The sequence below is a fragment of the Erinaceus europaeus genome, chromosome 10 (assembly GCF_950295315.1).
Source record: "Erinaceus europaeus chromosome 10, mEriEur2.1, whole genome shotgun sequence".
Classification (NCBI taxonomy): domain Eukaryota; kingdom Metazoa; phylum Chordata; class Mammalia; order Eulipotyphla; family Erinaceidae; genus Erinaceus; species Erinaceus europaeus.
In genome coordinates this window covers 72840698-72861624 of record NC_080171.1, presented here as the reverse complement: position 1 = coordinate 72861624, position 20927 = coordinate 72840698, and the positions used below count along the sequence as shown (strand labels likewise).

Genomic DNA, 20927 nt, shown 5'->3' with positions numbered 1-20927 from the left:
GGAGCTACAGAGCTCAGAATTATTTCAAGACATGGAAGGGGGCTTTATGGAGGGGGGGGCAGCAAGTGCATGGCTGAGCGAGGGATCTTCCTCTACATGAATACCACCAATAAGGCCCAGGAGCAGGTGACTGTGCCCCCACCACACCCTGTGCACCCTGCAGCAACCTGCCCGCCTTGCTGGCACAATAGCTACAGCAACAGCCACCCCGAAGGGCACAGGGCTGCAGTAGCAGCGGCCCTGACAAGTGTGATAAAATGATCTTCCTTAACTAAACTCGTAAAGCACTGGGCAATAAAACTCAATCTTCTGTAAAATCCAATTAAGTCATTATCTGACTGATTGTATCTTTAATTGAAAACAGAAGTGACAGTAAATTTCTGTGATATATCAGGATCAATCGATACCGCTATACGATTCAGCCTCAAGAAGTGATTTATAATGTCAAACCTATATAGGTAACTCCACATTATTCTCTCTAAAACCACTGGTGGATGAAATTAAGAGTAAGTGCATTTAATAAAAAACAAGATGGTCAGGTTATTGATTACAACAGATGGGGGTGAAATCAAATAGATGTTTTCAAAGCACAGAGCGAAGAAAATACAAGTAATTTCTTTTTTCCTGTTTAATACCACTCACCAAATATACACACACGAAAATTCAGTCATCAATAACATTTTTATTTCAGGTACAGCTGCAACTATGCAGAACAATGAATTTTTTTTACACTAGTTTCATTTCAGGACGGCTTCTGTTACATAAGGAAGTACTCCATAAGCAATTTTTAACAAAATAATGAACTCAGGATTCGTAGTAACTTTAAAAGATGTACTTATTTTCAAATCAAATTACAACCTAAGGTTACAAAAGAGTTTAGATTGCATCCATTTTTCCCCCTGTAGCACAAAGAGTGAGTATGCTTCTTCTTATGTTATTCTAGAAACAACATCCAGGAATTCAGCTTTACTGAGGTTACTTTAAATTGTACTGTTTTCAAATTACTCTTAACAGAAAAAAAGTGACAATTCTTAAAAACAAACAAACAAACAAAAAATAACAACCTTTTTCCCCTTCCTGACTACAGTACAGTAGTGTTTTGTATTTGAGGGTAGGGAGTGGAGTGAGGTGGAGGAAGGCTTTCTCAGCAGCAGTGTCAGTACACAGTATCTCCATGTACTCTGACTGTCTGTAGGTTTCTCAAATAATCACTAACATCACTCTTCTCACTGGTTAGATACGTGGCTAAATTTATATTTTGGCAGTTTTATTAAGTTTTTTCTTAAAAAATTGAGGCACCTAAGATTTCATTTTCAAACTAAAAGTAGTATCTAATTAGGGCTCATTTTGATGCAAATGTATTACTTTTCACTTTGAATGAGTTACTTTATTTCTTGAAAAACTACATGTAAACCAGTGCCATAAAAAGGAGGTGGGGAACGATACTATTTAACTCCGTGAACCAGGCACTTAATTCTTGAAGTTGGTAATCACGGATCCTAAACTATCACAAATGTGCTTTAGCTTCTGGGCTGAGCACGAAGGAATGCATATATAAACCAAACAATGTTGTCAACAGTTAATGTCGGCTGAAGTCAAGGCAAAATATCAACCACAAACCCTGTGTGAGAGGAATAAACCTGCTATTCCAAGTGAGCAGCCAGAGAGGCCAGTGGCGGGCGGGCTCACTCATCCTCTTCAATGACTGGGCTGACGGTGAAGCTGGCAGGCTCTGAGGCAGACTCACACTCGAGCACTCCTTTTGTACTCTCGTTACTGATCGGAGAGCTGCTGGAGAGGGAAACCAAGCCGGAATCCTGACTGCTGGGTGGCGAGAAGACTGGGGAAACGGAGACACAAGACAGAGATGAGTTACGTAAACTAGATGAGTGAAGTTTTCTGTATTCAAGATTCAATTTGGTCTCTCCAAAGAAAGAGGCATTCAGCGTTTCTATTCCAAGTGTCAGTTTTTATCACTCAGTGCTTTCTTTACTGTAGTAAGAAAGAACTATTTCTGTAGACTTAACTGAAGGGAGAGTTAAGTAGCTGAGAGTTCCAGCTTTAAGTTCATTAAAAACAGCCTTTTCTTTGGAGAACCAATCTCCACCCTTCACTAAGCACACTCCACCCCCTTATGTAAAGGATGCTAATAGAACTTGTCAAATGGTCCCTCTGACAAATTATCCCAAGGAAGACTCCACCCATCTATTTCCAGGATCTAACAGGCAACTTTAGTTTTCCCAATACATAGCAAGTGAAGGTGAGAACATCAACCATCCCATTACTTCTCTGGATACTCAAGCCAAGCACACCGGGAAGAAGGGACATGCTAAAGTTAAAAACAACAACAACCTATAAAGAGCAGTAAACAGAAGGAGGCCACTTTTAAAACAAAATATACAAGCTCAGTTTACACTACACTAAAGTAGAAGGTAAAGAATTAAAAAGCAAGCCTCTGAACATAAAAGCTCACAAGGAAACTGACAATAAAATTGAAGGCTGCAAAAGTAATAGTGTGCGAGGAACCATTTTTGCAACCTTACAAGCCACAGTAGATACAAAAATTTAAGCAAAAGGGTCTCTTGACCTTCTTAACCTTAGCAGAGTTCAGATCCACCCCCAGAACTCCCTTACTGCCTAGTGTGAATGTAATTAAGGGGAAGCTGCAGTGGTAATTTCTCTCCTCATTAACTTTCTGATTGGTTTCAGCCTCAGGATTCTGCCGGGCAGTAGTTTGTCACCAATTCCAAATGGCCAATCGTTAATACTAATGTTTGTGTAACTAACTGCCAGCATCTGCCACGGCTTCTTGTACAACAATAATGGTGAAAGGGTACATTAGTGCTCCTGTGTTAATTCAGCTTGTGTTCATCAATAGGGAAATCTATGATGTAATTAGCAAAATGCATTGGGAGCTGAGTGCTGAAGTCATTTGTAGAGAACTAAATCATAGTAGAAAGCTGTACTGGGTCCTGATGTGTTTGCCATCAATACTTATTATGTTTGGAATTTAATAAGGTATATTACCATGCTGAAAAGAGACCTTTTTACAAGAGAACACTATTTACGCTTGTTATGGGTTTGCTGCAGTGAGTGGAACCACACAGAAATAAAAGAACAGAGCTGGAATTTAAGAAGCAGACCTTTAACTACTCCACTGGACTTAATTATTTCAAGAAAGACTTTTTCTTCTAATGTGATATGTGGACGGGCAGACAGACAGACAGACAAATGGAGAGCTGTGTATTGTTACCTCTATGTCAATATGAAAAGACAGGCATCATCTGAAAAATTAGTTAAGTGAATCAATTTGAAAAAGTGTGAAGGCAATTTCACGACAATTATTTTTCATAGAATTTGCATAGTCTTTAGAAACTTAGATTTAAAAAAAGCAAGAGTACTACTAGCTGTTAAGTATGTTTTGATGAAAGGAAATACGTTAAACAGTACTCTGTAGATGCAAAAAAATACATGCATTTATATAATAACAATTTAAAAGAAAACCCCATTGGGGGCAGGGCAGTGGCACATTGGGTTAAGAGCACTTGGCACAAAGCACAATGACAGGCTCAAAGATCCTGGTTTGAGCCCCAGCTCCCCACTTACGGGGGGAGGGTCTCTTCACAAGCAGTAAAGCAGGTCTACAGGTGCCTGTCTTTCTCTCCCCCTCTGTTTTCCCCTGCTCTCTCCATTTCTTTGTCTGTCCTATCCAACAACAACAGCAACAACAAAAATGGGGGGAGGGTGAGATAGTCGATTCCTAATGCAGGCACCAAAGCAAAACAAACCAAAAAAAAAAAAAAAACACTGGAAACTATAAAATAGGAAAACTCCAGTTTACTCAGGATTACACTTGTTTCCTTTCTAAATATGAATTGTTATGTGGACTTCTAAATTCCTGCCAATCCAAGATGGTTTATGCACTGGGTTGCATGCCCACAAATGCACACACAAAACAAGAATGTCTTCCAGAGGTAGTGACTCTGCTTGCCATGTTGTTCCTACACACAAATCTGGAACGTCTACTAAAAGACAACCAAGGAATCCATGGAATGGGCCTCTCCACCCCATATCCCCTATCTAACCAATGACAAGAATTCCCTGGTTTGGGAGTGAACACCTACTTACTGATAATTTCCTGCATGTCACATACTTGACTTATTTAAAAAATATTTAAAAATTTATTTTGGATAGAGACAGAAATTGAGAAAGGAGGAGTACAGATATACCTGTAGCATTGCTTCACCACTCCTGAAGCTCCTCACTACCACAGGTGGGGACTGGGGGCTTGAACCAAGGTCCTTATGCACTGTAGTGTGTGTGTTCTAACAGGTGCACCACCACCCAGCCCCACCACACACTTTAATGAAGTGTTTAAGGCTCAGCCATGGGTGGAGGAGAGATTATTCTCCCTACTGTGGGATCTGCCTTGGGCAGTGAAGCACAGCTTGGTCCTATCCTCTGGCTTGATCCTACCCTGCACCATCCATCCTGGGGTGTCCTGTTTACCCTGGCCACTGGACCTTCTGTGTGAGTTCCAGGAGGTGGAATAACTGACCTTTTTCAAGTGTATGCATAGGTTGTTAAGGAAGTAGGTACCCAGTTCTGAGATCTGGAGTCCTGGGTTTGCCTTATGTCTCTAAGTTAGCAGCTGACCTAGGAGCCCCCACCCCTCACCCCCAATCACATAATCCTGCTTCTTCCTTTAGTTGACTTGGAATTGAAAGGGGGCTGAGCAGGAATCCTGCCATACTTCGCATTATTTTCTGGGAAACTGTTTCATGACTTGGGGCTGTAGAGACATGCAGAAGGTATTACCTGCAGAGACTGAGGAAGTTCTAAGCATATTTGATGCATGCCCACACTAGAGATGAGGCAAAGTAACCCAACTGAATTTGGGGGGAAAAAAAAAAGTCCCTGTTTAAAAAAAAAAAAAGGCATTTCTTGGTTCAAAAATCTAGATCCATGTTATTTTGACTCTTGTTCCCAGCTCACTGGTTTTTTTTTTAATTAAGTCTTTACTCTTTAAAAAATTATTTTTAATCTTTATTTATTGGCTAGAGACAGCCAAAAATCAAGAGGGAAGGGGGTTACAGAGATGGAGAGAGACACCTGCAGCACTGTTCACCACTCACAAAGCTTTCCCCCTGCAGGTGGGGGCCGGGGGTTCGAACCTGGGTCCTTGTGCATGGTAATATGTCCACTCAACCAGTTGTGCCACCACCTGACCCCCCTCCAACTCAGTTATCTTTAAATAATGGACTGTTAAGAATTGGGGGAAATAGCTGTTTACCTCCTTTTGTGGAGAAGCATTTCATGAATGTAGTTCTCAGTATGTGAAACGGTTAGTAAGTGCTTATGTCAGTGTCTAGAGTCCAAAATTCAGTTGACTGTAAGGTCATCCTTACAGTTTCCCTCTCCATTTTTTTTTTTGCCTCCAGGGTTATTGCAGGGGCTTGGTGCCTTTATGAATTCACTGCTCCTGGAGGCCATTTTCCCCATTGTGTTGCCCATATTGCTCTTGTTGTTGTTGTTATTGCTGTTGGTTGTTGAATAGGACAAAGAGAAGTCTAGAGGGAAGAGGAAGATAGACACCTGCAGACCTGCTTCACCACTTGTGAAGCAAACCCCCTGTGGGTGGGAAGCCAGGGGCTCAAACTGAGATCCTTACACTGGTTCTTGAGCTTTGTGCCCTGTGCACTTAACCTGCTGCGCTACTGCCCAGCCCCCTCATTTTCTTTCTTTCTTTCTTTTTAAATATAACTTCACTAATTTTTTTTTTTGGAGAGGGAATAATAAATGAATCATTAGAAATTACTTTATACCAATTAGAAATCACCCCTTCTGCTTTGAAAGGAGATTCCGGTGATCCTCATACAAGGTTCATTTCAACCCCCCTGCAAAAAAAAAAGTGCCTCTTAATTATTTTGTAAAAATGCTAATACCTAGTGTCCAAGGGACTCATATCAAAGACAGACTGCTGGAAGCAGCACTAGGAATGGGTTCTATCTTTCTGGACAGCATCCCAGAGACATGTAATAACAGTAAAACAATGGATACCCTCTGACCTGGTAATTCTACACTGTGGAATAAGAAAAGAAAGAAAGGAAGAAAGGAAGGGGGGAGAGGAGAGGAGAGGAGAAAAGAGGAGAGACGGAAGGTTAGGGGGTCGGGCGATAGCACAGCCAGTTAAGTGCACGTGTAGCAAAGCCAAAGGACTGGCATAAGGATCCCAGTTCGAGGCCCCGGCTCCCCACCTGTAGGGGAGTCACTTCACAGGCAGTGAAGCAGGTCTGCAGGTGTCTATCTTTCTCTCCCCCTCTCTGTCTTCCCCTCCTCTCTCCATTTCTCTTTGTCCTATTCAACAACAAACAACATCAACAATAACAATAATAACCACAACAAGGGAAACAAAAAGGGGGAAAATTGGCCTCCAGGAGCAGTGGATTCATGGTGCAGGCACTGAGCCTCAGCAATAACCCTGAAGGCAAAAAAGAAAGAATGAAAGAAAGAAAGAAAGAAAGAAAGGAAGGAAGGAAGGAAGGAAGGAAGGAAGGGAAGGTTAATTGTTGGGCCAAGATGCTCAACACACCACTACTCTGAGGTGTTGGTACTATGCTGGGGGGGGGGGTGGGGGCAGACACCTGGGCTGGGTGCAGGAAGCTTTTCCCAGGTGAGAACCATTTCAGGACTGTGCTACCCTGGAATAATCAGCCACTCTTTACAGAGAGATGGGAGACATGACTTCCAGATACTGAAAAGTAGGAAAGGAAAAAAGAAAAAGAACAAAAGGAAGGAAGAAAGAGGAAGGAAGGGAGGAAGGAAGGAAGGTAGAGAGAACTTGCTCATCACTTTTTTTCCCTCCTTTCTTCCATGAAAGTTGGGTAAACCTGTGAGACTGACTCTTGTTTGAACCAGTAAGCCCAGTATCTGTTTTCTCTTAAGCAGCCTATGTGTCTCTGGGCTCTCTTTTAAAACTATTTCAAAACAAACAAAAAACTAACACATAACTACTCTTAGCAATGATATGGGGAGAAAAAAGAAAGGAAGAAAGATGATTTCAGTGATGCTGTTCAACCATCAGCATTTTTAAAAGATAAAATTATATACTGTAAAAAAAAAAATCACACCAAAACTTAAAAAAAAAAGAAAAGAAAACACAACACTAACTGCTAACTCTTTTGACATTGCAAAGACCCCTGACTTTTAACTTGAATGATCTGTTGGCAGTCAATGGACTGGAACAAATCATTCTTTCCCAGTGATGTGAGAAAACAGGATATTCACGCTTGAGGAAAAAAAAATCCCTCTATATGTTAAAGAGTATTAAACTCCCACTAAGAAACCATTAAAAAAAAATGTGGCATTCTCCAGTGTTAGCTGCTGTCCACCTAGAAGCTGACTGTCAAGGAGAGAAAGAATGCTATCTTCTAGAGTCTGCAGGCATAGGAGAGTCTAGTAAAACGCTGCTAGAAACGTCTTAGAACAAATTCTTCCACTTCAAGATAACCATAGTGTTTGGAAATAAAATCATGTCCAATCAATACCACTTAGCAGATATTTAATGTTTCACAATAGGACTCTCTTCAGAGTAGAATGGCTGCCCTTCTCACTAACATTTAAAATAATTAGGATTATCTTAGCAGTCCGAGGCTTGGCAGGTTCAGTCTGTACTTTCAAACAGCATTAATTCTTGGCACTCAGAACAAGGGATAAAAGGTAGAGATATGAATGGAGATCTTTATTCAACCTGATCTATCCTGGATTAGCTGATTCTTTTCCAGTTCATGCCTGCACTCTAGTTAAGAAGAAGGCTAAGCTGTAACTGATGTAATTAGAAACCACAAGCTGAGGGGGAAAAACAGCCCTTTATTAATCTCCCCCATTCGCTATAAATTTACTAAAAAAATAAGAATCTTTGAAACAATAAAGTGGTTTCTCTACCCCCTAAGTGTACTTAAAGAACAGTGACAAGAGAATTGGGGGTTGTTTCAGATTCTGTGTCCCTTGAAAACATCTTAATTGCCAGTTCTAAAATCTAACACCTGTTTTGAGAGGGCACACCGCTGCACTTTGCAATGACAAAAAAAAAACTAGTAGAGGAGAGAATTCCTGTAGAAGGAACCATTTGCCTGAGCACTGTTTGCGGTGAAGTTCTGAACAGGTGAACTTTTAACAGAAAGCCCCCCCAAAAAAAAAAAACCTCGTTGCCTCTAAATTTCCAGTACAATGTGGACCTACAATTCATAGAATAATATATGAGCAGGGGGGTGTCCTTCTTTGTCCTTTGTGGCATGCTAGAGGGAGGGAGGGAGGGAGGGAGAAAGAGAGAGATGGAGAAAGGAAAGTGGGGACAGGTGGTAAAGCAAGCCCCCCCCCCCCCCGCAAGGATCCTGGTTTGAGCCCCAGACTCCCCAGGGTCGCTTCACAAGCAGTGAAGCAGGTCTGCAGGTGTCTATCCTTCTCATCCCTCTCTATCTTCACCTCCTCTTTCAATTTCTCTCTGTCCTCTCAAATAAAAATAGGGGGAAAAAAGAGGTAAAAATGGCCTCTGGGAACAGTGGATTCATCTTGCAGACAGTGAGCCCCAGCAGAATAGTCCTGGTGTTGGGGATGGGGTGTAGGAGAAGAAAGTTCTCTTCACCTGCATGAAGACAATGTGATGGAAACTTCAACCTGTTCAGACTAAAAGGGAAAGGACAATAGTTTTGGAATCTGCACCACTGCCCGAGGAACTGGGCACCAACAAGAGAGTCTTCTAACCTAGGTGTCTGCAAATGAGCCCAATTTCCAGCTCATCCAATAGTTCTTACTCAATTGCTCAACTTTGGAAATACAACAAGTCCAAAAATACATAGTGTTCGAACAAAACCTTAAGAATGGACCATTTGGGATCAGCGTTAGGATCCTGGCTCCCCACCAGCGGAGGGGGGGGGGTGTCGCCTCACAAGCAGTGATGCAGGTCTGCAGGTGTCTTATCTTTCTCTCCCCCTTCTCTGTCTTCCCTTCTCTCGATTTCTTTTTGTCCTATCCAACAACAAAAGCAATAATAACAACAACAATAACAAAAGGGGGAAAAGTGGCCTTCAGAAGCAGTGGATTTCTAGTGTAGGCACTAAGTCCCAGTGGTAACCCTGGAGGCAAGAAAGAAAAAAGAAAAAGAAAAAGAAAGAAAGAAAGAAAGAAAGAAAGAAAGAAAGAAAGAAAGAAAGAAAGAAAGAAAGACAGACAGACAGACAGACAGACCAGGGCCATTTCCCATATATGGACTACTTAAGGAAATCTTTCGTTTAAAATATTCTGACACTCTGTAACTAAGTGAATAAAAGTATAGTCATGAGCTATTTCTCAAGAAAAAAAGATAGAACATTTGCAGCTTAGAATTTGAAAATAAGCACTGTGTCCCACATGATATGCTAGTACAAGGGTAGAGAATTCTGCCAAATAAATCATTTTATTTTCACTCCCAGCCAGAAGGCTCTGCCTTCTTAAAAAAAAAAAAAAAAAAAAAAAAAAAAAGATCACGCAAGGACCATTGCAAGGATCCTGGTTTGAGCCCCTGGCTCCCCACCTGCAGGGGAGTCACTTCACAGGCGGTGAAGCAGATCTGCAGGTGTCTATCTTTCTCTCCCCTTTTCTGTCTTCCCCTCCTCTCTCCATTTCTCTCTATCCTATCCAACAATGACGACATCAATAACAACAATAATAACTACAACAACAAAACAATAAGGGCAACAAAAGGGAATGAATAAATACAATTTAAAAGAAGAAATTAAAAAAATCAAAACATTTGATTGGTGGAGGTTTTATTTTATTAGGTCAATTTCCCCTTCCTTTTTTAACTAGCATCGCAGGAAATTTAAGACAAGTAATTATTACTATTTTTCCCTTTCTGGTACCACAGAAGGAAGTCTGCATTAGGACATATCTAGATAAAACATAAACCAGATGAAATCAATCAGGATAGAAAATTCCAAGCATTTCCAGACAGGAGAAGGCATGCCTACTCCCAGTCAAACCAACTCTTTACCACTGAAATATAACACACTACCACAGATGGAGAAAGTGGTTAGGGTTTCAGAAGCAAGAATACTCTCCTCTAGAGTGGTTCAGGTGAAAGGTGAATAAAAAAGAAAACAGCAGCATGAATGGTACGTCTTTCTGAATGTCTCCATGCTTTGCATAAAATCTCAAGTGCCACAGATTTTAACAGATGTACTGAAGATGATTTTTTTTTCTTTTTTTTTTTAAAGATTTTATTTATTTATTAATGAGAAAGGTAAGAGGAGAGAGAAAGAACCAGACATCACTCTGGCACATGTGCTGCTGGGGATCGAACTCAGGACCTCATGCTTGAGAGTCCAAAGCTTTATCACTGTACCACCTCCCAGACCACAGATGATTTTTTTTCTTGCTAACAATGCTATTTGTTTAATTAGCCCCCCATGCCTTTTTTTTTTTTTTTGCTCAAATATTTTTGTGGAAGAAAATAATTGTTGTCTCAACAGTTTCACACATCCCTCAAATGTGTGTCAGCTTCCCTCATCTGCCACCCAGTGTCCTTTCCCCTTACTCCCATCTCAGCACATCCCTCCTCCCCACCTTGTGACCTCAGATCTGCTGACATAGGCCAAAAGTTTACGTATGTGCCATCCTGTCTGTCCCCGTTTTGAGTACCACCTCTTGTCCTGACTATGACTACTCTCTGAGCATAACCTCTGTGTTGGAAGTATCTTTTGTATGACTCTACCTGAATCGGTCTCCTTCAGTGTACACTCACTGTGTAGACTCAAACACTAATTCAAAGGGACATGTGCACCCCTGTGTTCATAGCGGCATTACTCACAAGAGCCAAAAAGTAGAAGCAGCCTAAGTGCCCATCAACCGATAACTGGCTAAAGAAGTTATGGGCTATATACTCCATGTAATGCTTTTCTTCGATCAAAAAAGATGACATTGGGGTCCAGGGTAAGTGCACATGGCGCGAAGCACAATGACCAGCATAAGGATCCCAGTTCGAGCCCCTGGCTCCCCACCTGCGGGGGGTGGGGGGGTCACTTCATGGGCAGTGAAGCAGGTCTGCAGGTGTCTTTCTCTGCCCCTTCTCTGTCTTCCCCTCTTCTATATATATATATTTTTAATTTTATAATTCTTTTAAAATATTTATTTATTCCCTTTTGTTGCCCTTGTTGTAGTTATTGTTGTTATTATTGATGTTGTTGTTGGATAGGACAGAGAAATGGATAGAGGGGAGAAGACAGAGGGGAGAGAGAAAGAGAGACAACTGCAGACCTGCTTCACTGCTTGTGAAGCGACTCCCCTGCAGGTGGGGAGCTGGGGGCTTGAACTGGGATCCTCATGCTGGTCCTTGTACTTTGCACCACCTGTGCTTAACCCACTGCACTACCGCCAGACTCCCTCTTCTCTATATTTCTTTCTGTCCTATCCAACAACAGCAATAGTAACAACAATGATAAACAACAAGGGCAACAAAAAGGAAAAAGTGGCCTCCTTCTATCTTTCTCTCCATTTCTATCTCTCTGTCTCTCAAGCTCTATGTAAAAAACAAACAAACAAACAAACAAACAAACATGCCACTCAGACCAGCAGAGTTGTGCAAGCACCGAGCCCCAGCAATATCCCTGGAGAAAAGGTCCAGTATTCCAGAAGAGAATCCATTTTTATAAATGTCCTTGTTATTAGAGATTGGGAGATAGAGGCTTTTGGTGAGTGCAGGAGCAATCCATTATCTGGAGAGCTCATGTATGGAAAACTGATCACCAATCAATGATCGAGAGCTAATGAGACATCATGCATCTATTCTCCTACCTACTCCTCACATAGGCCTAGAACTTCACTGTAGATACTAACAAAAAACATGAGAATGGAAGCCAGAAGGCTGAAAGACATACAAGGACTTTCCCCCCTCTCCATAGAAGTAATACACACAGTGCTACCAGACAGATTTTGGGGTAAACTGCTTCTACTATGGGTTGATTAACTCAGTGTGTGAACAACATAATAAATGAGCTGGATTTTGCAGACATGCATAGAACTCTCTCGCCCCAACAATGAGAGAATCCACAATCTTCACAAATCCACCTGAGACACTCATACAAAATGACCACGTTGTAATCTATAAAGCAAGTCTTCACAAATTTCAAAGATGTACATTTTTCAATACTTTGAAACCTTGGAGATTTAAGTCTGCCATCCATCAGAAAAAACCCTAAGAAAAATAAGAAAAACCTTTCAGCTTTGAAAAATGATAAACAAGGAGGGTATAAATTTCACTGATGTGCTAACTAACGGGCCAGCATTTGGTCACAATATAATTGATTTCAGCCTTTAATGCTACTGTTGAAGAACTGAAATGCCCAGGCACATGTTTTCAACCCACACACTCCTCTGTGATCCCACATGCCCAGAAGATAAGGTATTTTCACACTTGGTTCATCTCCAGTGAAGACTGTAATTAAATCTTTAATTTGAAAACAAGAATGGAAGTCTGACACCCAGATACACTGCGGGCTACCCTGGGAGCTCAGGGCAGCAAGCAATCAAACGACAAATGACAACCTCAACTCCTTCCATCCTAAGTCTTCTGCTCACTTCAGGATAGACGAGCTCCCTTCAAAAGTGGCCAAATTACATGTGAGTAATACACCCCACAGTTATCTGCAAGCGTTCCAAGAATGGGAAATGGAACGTTAAATTTCATAAACTGTCAAGTGGATGCACTGCCTTTTTAGAAATTATGCCATGATTTTAAAAAATACTTTTTTTTAATGAAAGTAAAAAAGAAGACAGAGCAGTACTACTTAGCTCTGAAGCATTTGGCGCAGTGATCACAATGGAGTTTCATGCATTCAAGCCCTGTGCTCCACCCCTCAGCCATCTGTCTCCTCACCTACATTACCATGCTAACGGTTCCATGAGCTCCAGAATCTTTTTCCCCAAAATCATTTATTTATGAATACAGACAGAGAGAAATGGAGGTGGGGGGAGAAAGAGAGGAAGAGAGGCACCTGCAGCCCCACTTCACCACTTGTGAAGCTTCCCTCCTGCAGGTGGGGGGTTGGAGGGGCTTGAACCTGGGTCTTTGTGCGTGGTAATGTGTGCTCTCAACCAAATGTGCCACCACTCAGCCCCTGAACTTCAGAAATCTAATGAAGTATTTGCCAGAACAGCAAAGAAAGAAAAGAGAACTTTTAAATTAGTTTTCTGAAGAAAAACTGCTATAGATCACACCGACACAGGGAACACTGAGAAAAGGAAAAGACAGAAATATTGCCACTAGCTAAATAGTACTTGGAAGTTAAGGGCAGTGGTGATTACAATGCTAAACTAAGGACATCAACTTATTTAAAAAAAAAAAGTTTAGAGAGGCCAAGTGGTGGTGCACCCAGTAGAGCACATACTTTTTGGTATACAAGGACACGGTTTCAAGCCTCCAGTCCCTACCTGCAGGGGGACAGTTCATGAGTGGTGAAAAGCAGGCCTGCAGGTAGGTGTAGGGGTGTAGGGGTGTAGGGGTAGGGGTGTGTGTGTGTGTGTGTGTGTCCACGTCCCTCTCCCTTTTAAATATTTATTTATTTATTCCCTTTTGTTGCCCTTGTTTTATTGTTGTAGTTATTATTGTTGTTATTGATGTCAGCATTCTTGGATAGGACAGAGAGAAATGGAGAGAGGAGGGGACAGAAAGATAGACACCTGCAGACCTGCTTCACTGCCTGTGAAGGGATTCCCCCTGCAGGTGGGGAGCCGGGATCCTTACGCTGGTCCTTGCGCTTTGCGCCAGGTGCGCTTAACCCACTGCGCTACTGCCGGACTCTCCCCCTCTCTCTTTTTACCAAAGCCCTGCTCAGCTCTGGCTGATAGTCCTGTTGGGGATTAAACTTGGGACCTCAAAGCCTCAGTCATGAGAGTCTGTTTGCAGAACCACTATGCTGTCTCCCCCACCCTCCTCTTCCCTTTCCTTTCAATTTTCTCTCTGTCTCTCATGTCTCAGAGTCTCTTTGCAAAACCAATATGCTATCACCACCACCACTGGGAGAGTAACATCCAATGTCACAGGAACAATGAGTGTCAGAGCCAGACCTGGACTTGGGAGACCAGGGCATGTTGTGGTAGGTTTGCTGGAGTGGTTCTCAGGCTGAGCACTGCTGGCATTAGCCAGCATCCCCCACTCCCAATGAGCTTTCCTCTCCACGCTCCACTTCTGTGCCCTGAGCTCCTTCCCAGAAAGCTGTGCTTCTGCTGCAAGACAGCTTAGAAGTCTAACCATCACCAGAGCTGCTAGCTAGTCTTCTGAAAACAAATCCAAGAATTCCCACATCTTTGAAGTTTTCTTTTTCTATTCCTTTTTTCCCTTTATTGCCACCAGGGTTATCTCTGGGGCTTGGTGCTTGCAGAACAAATCCACCATTCCCAGTGGCCCTTTCTTTAGAACAGAGAGAAATCTGATAGGACAGAGAGGGGAGGAGTAGAGGCCCAGGCAATGACATGGTTATCACACACATCACCGTGCAGGAGGACTCGGGTTCAAGATCCCACTCCCCACCTGCAGAGGGGAAGCTTCACAAACAGTGGGGCAGTGCTGCAGGTGTCTCCCTGTCTCTGTCTATATTTCTGTTTGTTTGTTCGTTTAATTAATTGGCTAGAGACAGTAATTTAAAGGGGAGATGGGATGGGAAGAGACACCTGGAGCACTGCTATACCACTTGTGGAGTGGGGACTTGAAGCCAAGTCCTTGTGCATGGTAGTGTGTGCACTCAACTGGATACACCATTGCCCTGCTCACCTCCCTCCCTACTCCCCCCTCCTCTCAATTTTTCTGTCTTATCAAACAATGAGAAACAATGGCATGTAGGAGCAGTGGATTCATCATGGAGGACTGATCTCCAATGATAACCCTAGTGGCAATAATGAGAGAGAGAGAGAGAGAGAGAGAGAGAGAGAGAGAGAGAGCCAAGCCTGCAGTCCTGATTCACCACTCATGAGACCTCCTTCCTGAAGGTGGGGAGTGGGGGTTTGAACCTGGGTCCTTGTGCAGAGTAGCATGCAGGCCCAACTGGGTGTACCATTGTCCAGTCTCTGAAATTCATTTTCTAAGCAGAAGAGACCTACCCTGTGACTGGGAAGTATAAGAGATTGGAGCCAATTATCTGGTTGCTACTCATCATATTGGAGATGCTTCCCAAGATAAAGTGGGAAAACCTTGCATTCTCTAACAGAGCCTTCTAATTCCCCAGGGACAGAACCCAGAGGAGGGACACTCTGTGGTGGTGAGTAGGGAGATTCCCTGAGAACTTGGAGATGATTCAGACACCACTATAAGCTCTGAGCATCTGGCGGTGGAGTCTGAAAGGACCTGATGGAGGATCTGGTCATATGAGAGTTACCAGATGTAAAGATCTCTCTCTCCTTAAGGTTTAATTTATTAACACAAGATAGAGAGGAGGAGGAGGAGGAGGAGGAGGAGGAGAGAGGGAAAGATAGATAGAGAGAGAAAGAGAAAAGAGAAGAGGGAAGAGGAAAGAGAGTAGAGAGAGAAAGAGCAAACCAGATCATCACTCTAACACATGCTATCTCAGGGATTGAACTCAGGAAGTGCTGCTTTCAGATTTAGCACCCTACTCACTGTACCACATCATGGGCTCCCTGATGCTGAATGTTTGGAATGCTCAAGAGATCTCATTTTTCCCAGGTCACAACTAGAGAAAGGAGAGTAAGAAGGACAAAAAGGGGAGTCGGTGGTAGGTAGTGCAGCCGGTAAAGGGCATGTGACACAAAGCTTTGCAAGGACAGGCTTAAGGATCCCTTTTCAGGCCCCCTGCAGGTGGGGAGCCACTTCACAGGTGGTGAAGCAGGTCTGCAGGTGTCTATCTTTCTCTCCCCCTCTCTGTCTTCCCCTCCTTTCTCCATTTCTCTCTATCCTATCTAGCAATGACGACATCAATAACAACAATAACTACAGCAACAATAAAAAACAACAAGGGCAACAAAAGGGAAAATAAAAAAAAAAAAGGTTCCTCCTAACTAACCTCCTTGCTTTTCCCATCATTCTAGATAAGGTGATGAGACAGATACCTGACAGAGCAAACAGGAGCACAGCGGCCAAATCCAGCATCCCTCCCCCTATCTGCTCCAGTTCCTCACGCAGAGAAAGGCACAAGAGGGTCAGGATCCTGGCAAAGCCATCCAGGTGGATTTCCAGAGCAGATAAGGAATTACCCACTTTCACCTCGTATGACCTTACATGAAGTCAGGACGGAGACCATGAAAAATGAAGCAATTCACTGGAGCAAGCTCCAGCACCTCCGGGTCATCAGTATCAAGGGTTCCTCCTGATACATCTAACAAGAACACCAGGGTGCCACCCTGGGGGGCACTGGCAGGGAACCCCATCAGTCAGAGAGGTGACCACAAAGCCTAGCTCCCACTCAAATCTAAAAGCAGGGTAACCGAAAGGCTCGGTGATACAGTATGGGGAAAAAAAAAAAAAAAAACCTTGGATTCCGGGTTGGGCAGTAGGGCTCCTGGTAGAATATGTGTTACCAATGAGCAAGGATCCAGGTTCAAACCCCAGGTCCCTAGCTGCAGGGGAAAAACTTCCCAAGTAGTGAAGCAGTGCTACAGACGACGCTTTCTCTATTTCTATCTATAGAGAAAAAAAAAATAAGTCTACTAGAAGTAGGAGTCATGATGGCAGATAGCCTCAGTGGTCGGTGACTCTGGTAGTAGCAAAGAAAGGGAGGGAGAGAAGAAGGGAAGCAGGGAGGGAGGAGTACAAAGATGTGCCTTTATCATTACCATGTCCCTACCCAGATTTAAGTCCCCAGCTTCATGAGTTGTGGAGTAGGTATCTCCCACTCTCCCTCTTTGTTCCCATGTCTAATATATATATATATATATATGAAACTGAAAGGGGGTAGGTTGGTGGCACACCCAGTAGAGAGCACATTTTACCATATGTGAGGACCAGGGTTCAAGCCCCCAGTCCCCACCTGCAGGGGAAGTAGTTTCCTGAATGCTGAGGTAGTGCTACGGGTGTCTATCTCCCTATTACCCTTTCCCTCTCAATTTATGCCTCCATAAAAACAAATAAAAATAGAGACAGACACACACAGAGAGATAGTGAGAGAAAGGAAGGAAGGAAAGGAGGGAGAGAGATGGAAAATGGTCATCGGGAGCTATGGCTTCATTGTATATATAGTCAGTAAGTCCCAGTGATACTCCTGATGGCAAAAAAAAAAAAAAAAATGAGGAGAAAGAAAAGAGAACAAGGAAAAAAAGTCTAAGTGCTTAATCAAAATTAGAAACAACTGAGAGCACAGTGGGTTAAGCATATGTGGCGCAAAGCGCAAGGATCAGTGTAAGGATTCCAGTTCAAGCCCCGGGCTCCCCACCTGCAGGGGAGTCACTTCACAGGCGGTGAAGCAGGTCTTCAGGTGTCTATCTTTCTCTCTTCCCCTCTGTCTTTCCCCTCCTCTCTCCATTTCTCTCTGTCCTATCCAACAAAGACGACATCAATAACAACAATAACTACAACAATAAAAAACAAGGGCAACAAAAGGGAAAAAATTAATAATAATAATAATAACAAACAACTGAGTACCACATAGATCTGGGTCATTTAGCATTAAAGCGATGACTTCCAAAGCAAGAAAGGAAGACTCTTTCTACCTTAATAAAGACATTAGCTTTTCCTGTCAGTAAAAGGGCAAAGCTCTTTACAGTCATTCACTGGGCTCATTGGGCTGCTGAAAAAGAGGTTCAGCTCCCCCATCCTTGTGCTAACCCATACGAAGAGCTCCAGAAGCAGCTGCCCTGCACACCGCCTCAGTAGAAATCAGGGAGTTTGCTGGCTTTCACCAAAGAGGCACTTCTTTTTTTAAAATTTATTTTTTATTTAAGAAAGGATAAATTAACAAAACCATAGGGTAGGAGGGGTACAATTCCACACAATTCCCACCACCCAATCTCCATATCCCATCCCCTCCCCTGATAGCTTTCCCATTCTCTATCCCTCTGGGAGCATGGACCCAGGGTCATTGTGGGTTGCAGAAGGTGGAAGGTCTTCTTAACACACCTATTTCTTTAGCTTCTTGACTGGCTCATTCTTGGGATCTAGTCCTTAGAGGAATGCCAATCACTGCACCTTTGTGTGAACCTCAGACGCTGCCCAGCAGGAGCTGGCAGGTCAGTACACATACCCACAGAAACAGAACAGTTCCCAATCTTCCCTACAAAGCAGACAATGCACTGGAAGCACAATTATTCCATTCTATATTCACAGACAAGCAGATAGAATAGCTTTAAAAAGACAAAGCCAGAGGGACTGGACAGCGGTTCACCTGGTAGAATGAACACGTCACAATGCACAAGGACCCAGGTTCAAGCTCCTGTTCCTTGCCTGCAGGTTGGAAAGCCATACAAGTGGTGGAGCAGGTCTGAGGTGTTTCTCTCTCTTCCCACTTTGCATCAGTTTCTCTCTGTCTCTAGCCGATAACTAGATAAAATATTTTAAAAAATAAAAGCAGAAGGTAGAGAAAGACTATAGCATCAAAACCTCTTTCAATGCAGTGGGGGCCAGGCTTGAATTTGGATCTTGCACATAGTAAAGCAGCGCACTATCCAAGTGAGCTATTCTGCCAGCTTGGAAAGCCCTCCCCCTCCTTTGTGTTTTGGTTATTTTCCATCATATGACATCCTCTAGCATTGAGAAAGTAGCTCCGTGTGACAAAAATCACTTGGGTTTCTCAAGCACCACTGCTTGTACAAGAGCTGGTGTTTTTAGGTGGACGCTGACTCAGACACAGTACAAGCTGGCTGTTGGGGGGGGCTGGTAACCTCTTTCTGGGGAAAAAAGGAAGCTGTGATGGACAAAGGAGTCCTGTCACCTAGCATCTCACACACTGCTTACATGAAGTCCTTCCTCCATTGCTCCCAGAGGCCACTTTTTCTTTATTTTCTTTCTATTTTTATTAGGACAAATATAAATTAAAAGAAGAGGGGGAGAAGGAAGAACAGAGAGAGATACAGAGACACCTGCAGACCTGCTTCACTACTCGTCCTGCACATGGTAATGTGAGCCTGCTACCAGTTGCGCCACCTCCCAGCCACAGCCCCACCCCCTCTATTTCTCTTTTTTTTTGAAAAAAATTTATTTATGAGAGAGACAGAAGGAGATAGAGATAGTAAGAACCAGGGGACTGAACTCAGGACCTCATGCTTGAGAGCCCAATGCTTTATCTACTGCACCACCTCCCAGACCACACTCCCTCTACTCCTAAAGCCACTAATGAGGTCTTCTGGCTCTCTAAGGGAAATGAAAACCATCTCTAGGCTTCACTTTCCAACAAGCAGATAAACTCAATGTGAATTTGCAAGACTACTATACTAGCAAAGTTTTGAAGAAAGGAGCCCTCTCATATACTGCTGTTATTTAATAGAAACTGGTGTAGTCAGTCTACAACAGTTAAAGTAGCAGTTTAAAAAAAAAGATTTTATTGGGAGTCAGGAGGCAGCACAGTGGGTTAAGCACACTTGGCACAAAGTGCAAGGACTGGTGTAAGGATCCTGGTTCGAGCCCCCCCCGCTCCCCACCTGCAGGTGGGGTCGCTTCACAGGCAGTGAAGCAGGTCTGCAGGTGTCTTTCTCCCTACCCCCTCTGTCTTCCTCTCCTCTCTCCATTTCTGTCCTATCCAACAATGATGATATCAATAACAATAATAACTACAACAACAATAAAAAACAAGGGCAACAAAAGGGAAAATAAATAAATAAATAAATATAAGAAAAAATTTTAAAAAAGAATAGCTTCTTTAAAAATAGATTATTTATTTATTGGATAAAGACAGAAAGAAATCGAGAGGGAAGGAGGAGACAGAGAGGGAGAGAGAGACACCCGCAGCACTGTTTCACTGCTTGTGAAGCAGTCATCCTGCAGATGGGTAACAGGGGCTTGAACCAGGATCTTTGCACACTGTAGTGTGTGCACTCAACCAGCTGTGCTACTTCCCATTCCCAATGTGACTATTTTTTCCTGCATTCTGAGGTAGGTTTGGGCTAGGGAGAGAGCTCAAAAGGTGTTCAACCACAGGACTTGTATACCTAAGGACTCAGGTTCAGTCCCTGTCAGCATCATAAACCAGAGCTGAGCAATGCCCTGATTTCTCTGTCTCTCATAAATAAATAAACCTTCAAATAAAGATTTTTTCATTTTGCCTCCACGGTTATAGCTGGGGCTCGGTGCCTGCACCACAAATACAACGCTCCTGGAGGCCATTTTTTTCCCCTTGGTTTTCATCGGGTGTTGTTACTGTTATTGTTGTCGTTGTTGTTGGATAGGACAGACAGAAATTGAGATGGGAGGGGAAGACAGAGGCAGGGAGAGAAAGATAGACACCTGCAGACCTGCTTCACCTCCTGTGAATCGACTCCCCTACAGGTGGGAATCCAGGGGCTCAAACCAGGATCCTTATGCCGGTCCTTGTGCTTTGCGCCACGTGCGCTTAACCTGCTGCACTATCGCCCATCCCCTCAAATAAAGATTTTAAATGTCAAAAAAAATTAATTGAATGTGGGATTTCTTTGACATGTCACTTGTAAGCAACTCCCCCAGAAGAAACACCAGCCCACGTGTGCATTGCATGGAGACTACAATTTGTGACTATAAATTCAGAAAGTGGAGAAAAATATGATTGTCAGTAAGTAAGGAAACTCATCAATAATCAGATCCACTACTCTGATGGCCATTTAAAAAAATTTTTTTTGGTTATGACAGAGAAATTGAGAGAGGAGAGAAGATAGAGAGGAAAAGAGAAAGATGCAGACCTGCTTCACCGCTTGTGAGGTGACCCCTCACCCCTCACAGGTGAGGAATGGGGGCTTGAACCAGGGTCCTTATTATGTCCACTTAA

The 20927-nt window shown here is 43.0% G+C and overlaps 1 protein-coding gene across 1 annotated transcript in view; it reads right to left on the bottom strand.

The window, feature by feature from the left end:
* Positions 1–662: 662 nt before the first annotated feature.
* Positions 663–20927, bottom strand: part of DMRT1 (doublesex and mab-3 related transcription factor 1) — a 139353-nt gene continuing 119088 nt past the window's right edge. Inside the window, exon 5 of the mRNA XM_060199755.1 lies at positions 663–1840. Within this exon, the coding sequence (XP_060055738.1) occupies positions 1686–1840 (155 nt within the window). The 3' untranslated portion in view covers positions 663–1685. The remainder of the gene's footprint in view (positions 1841–20927) is intronic.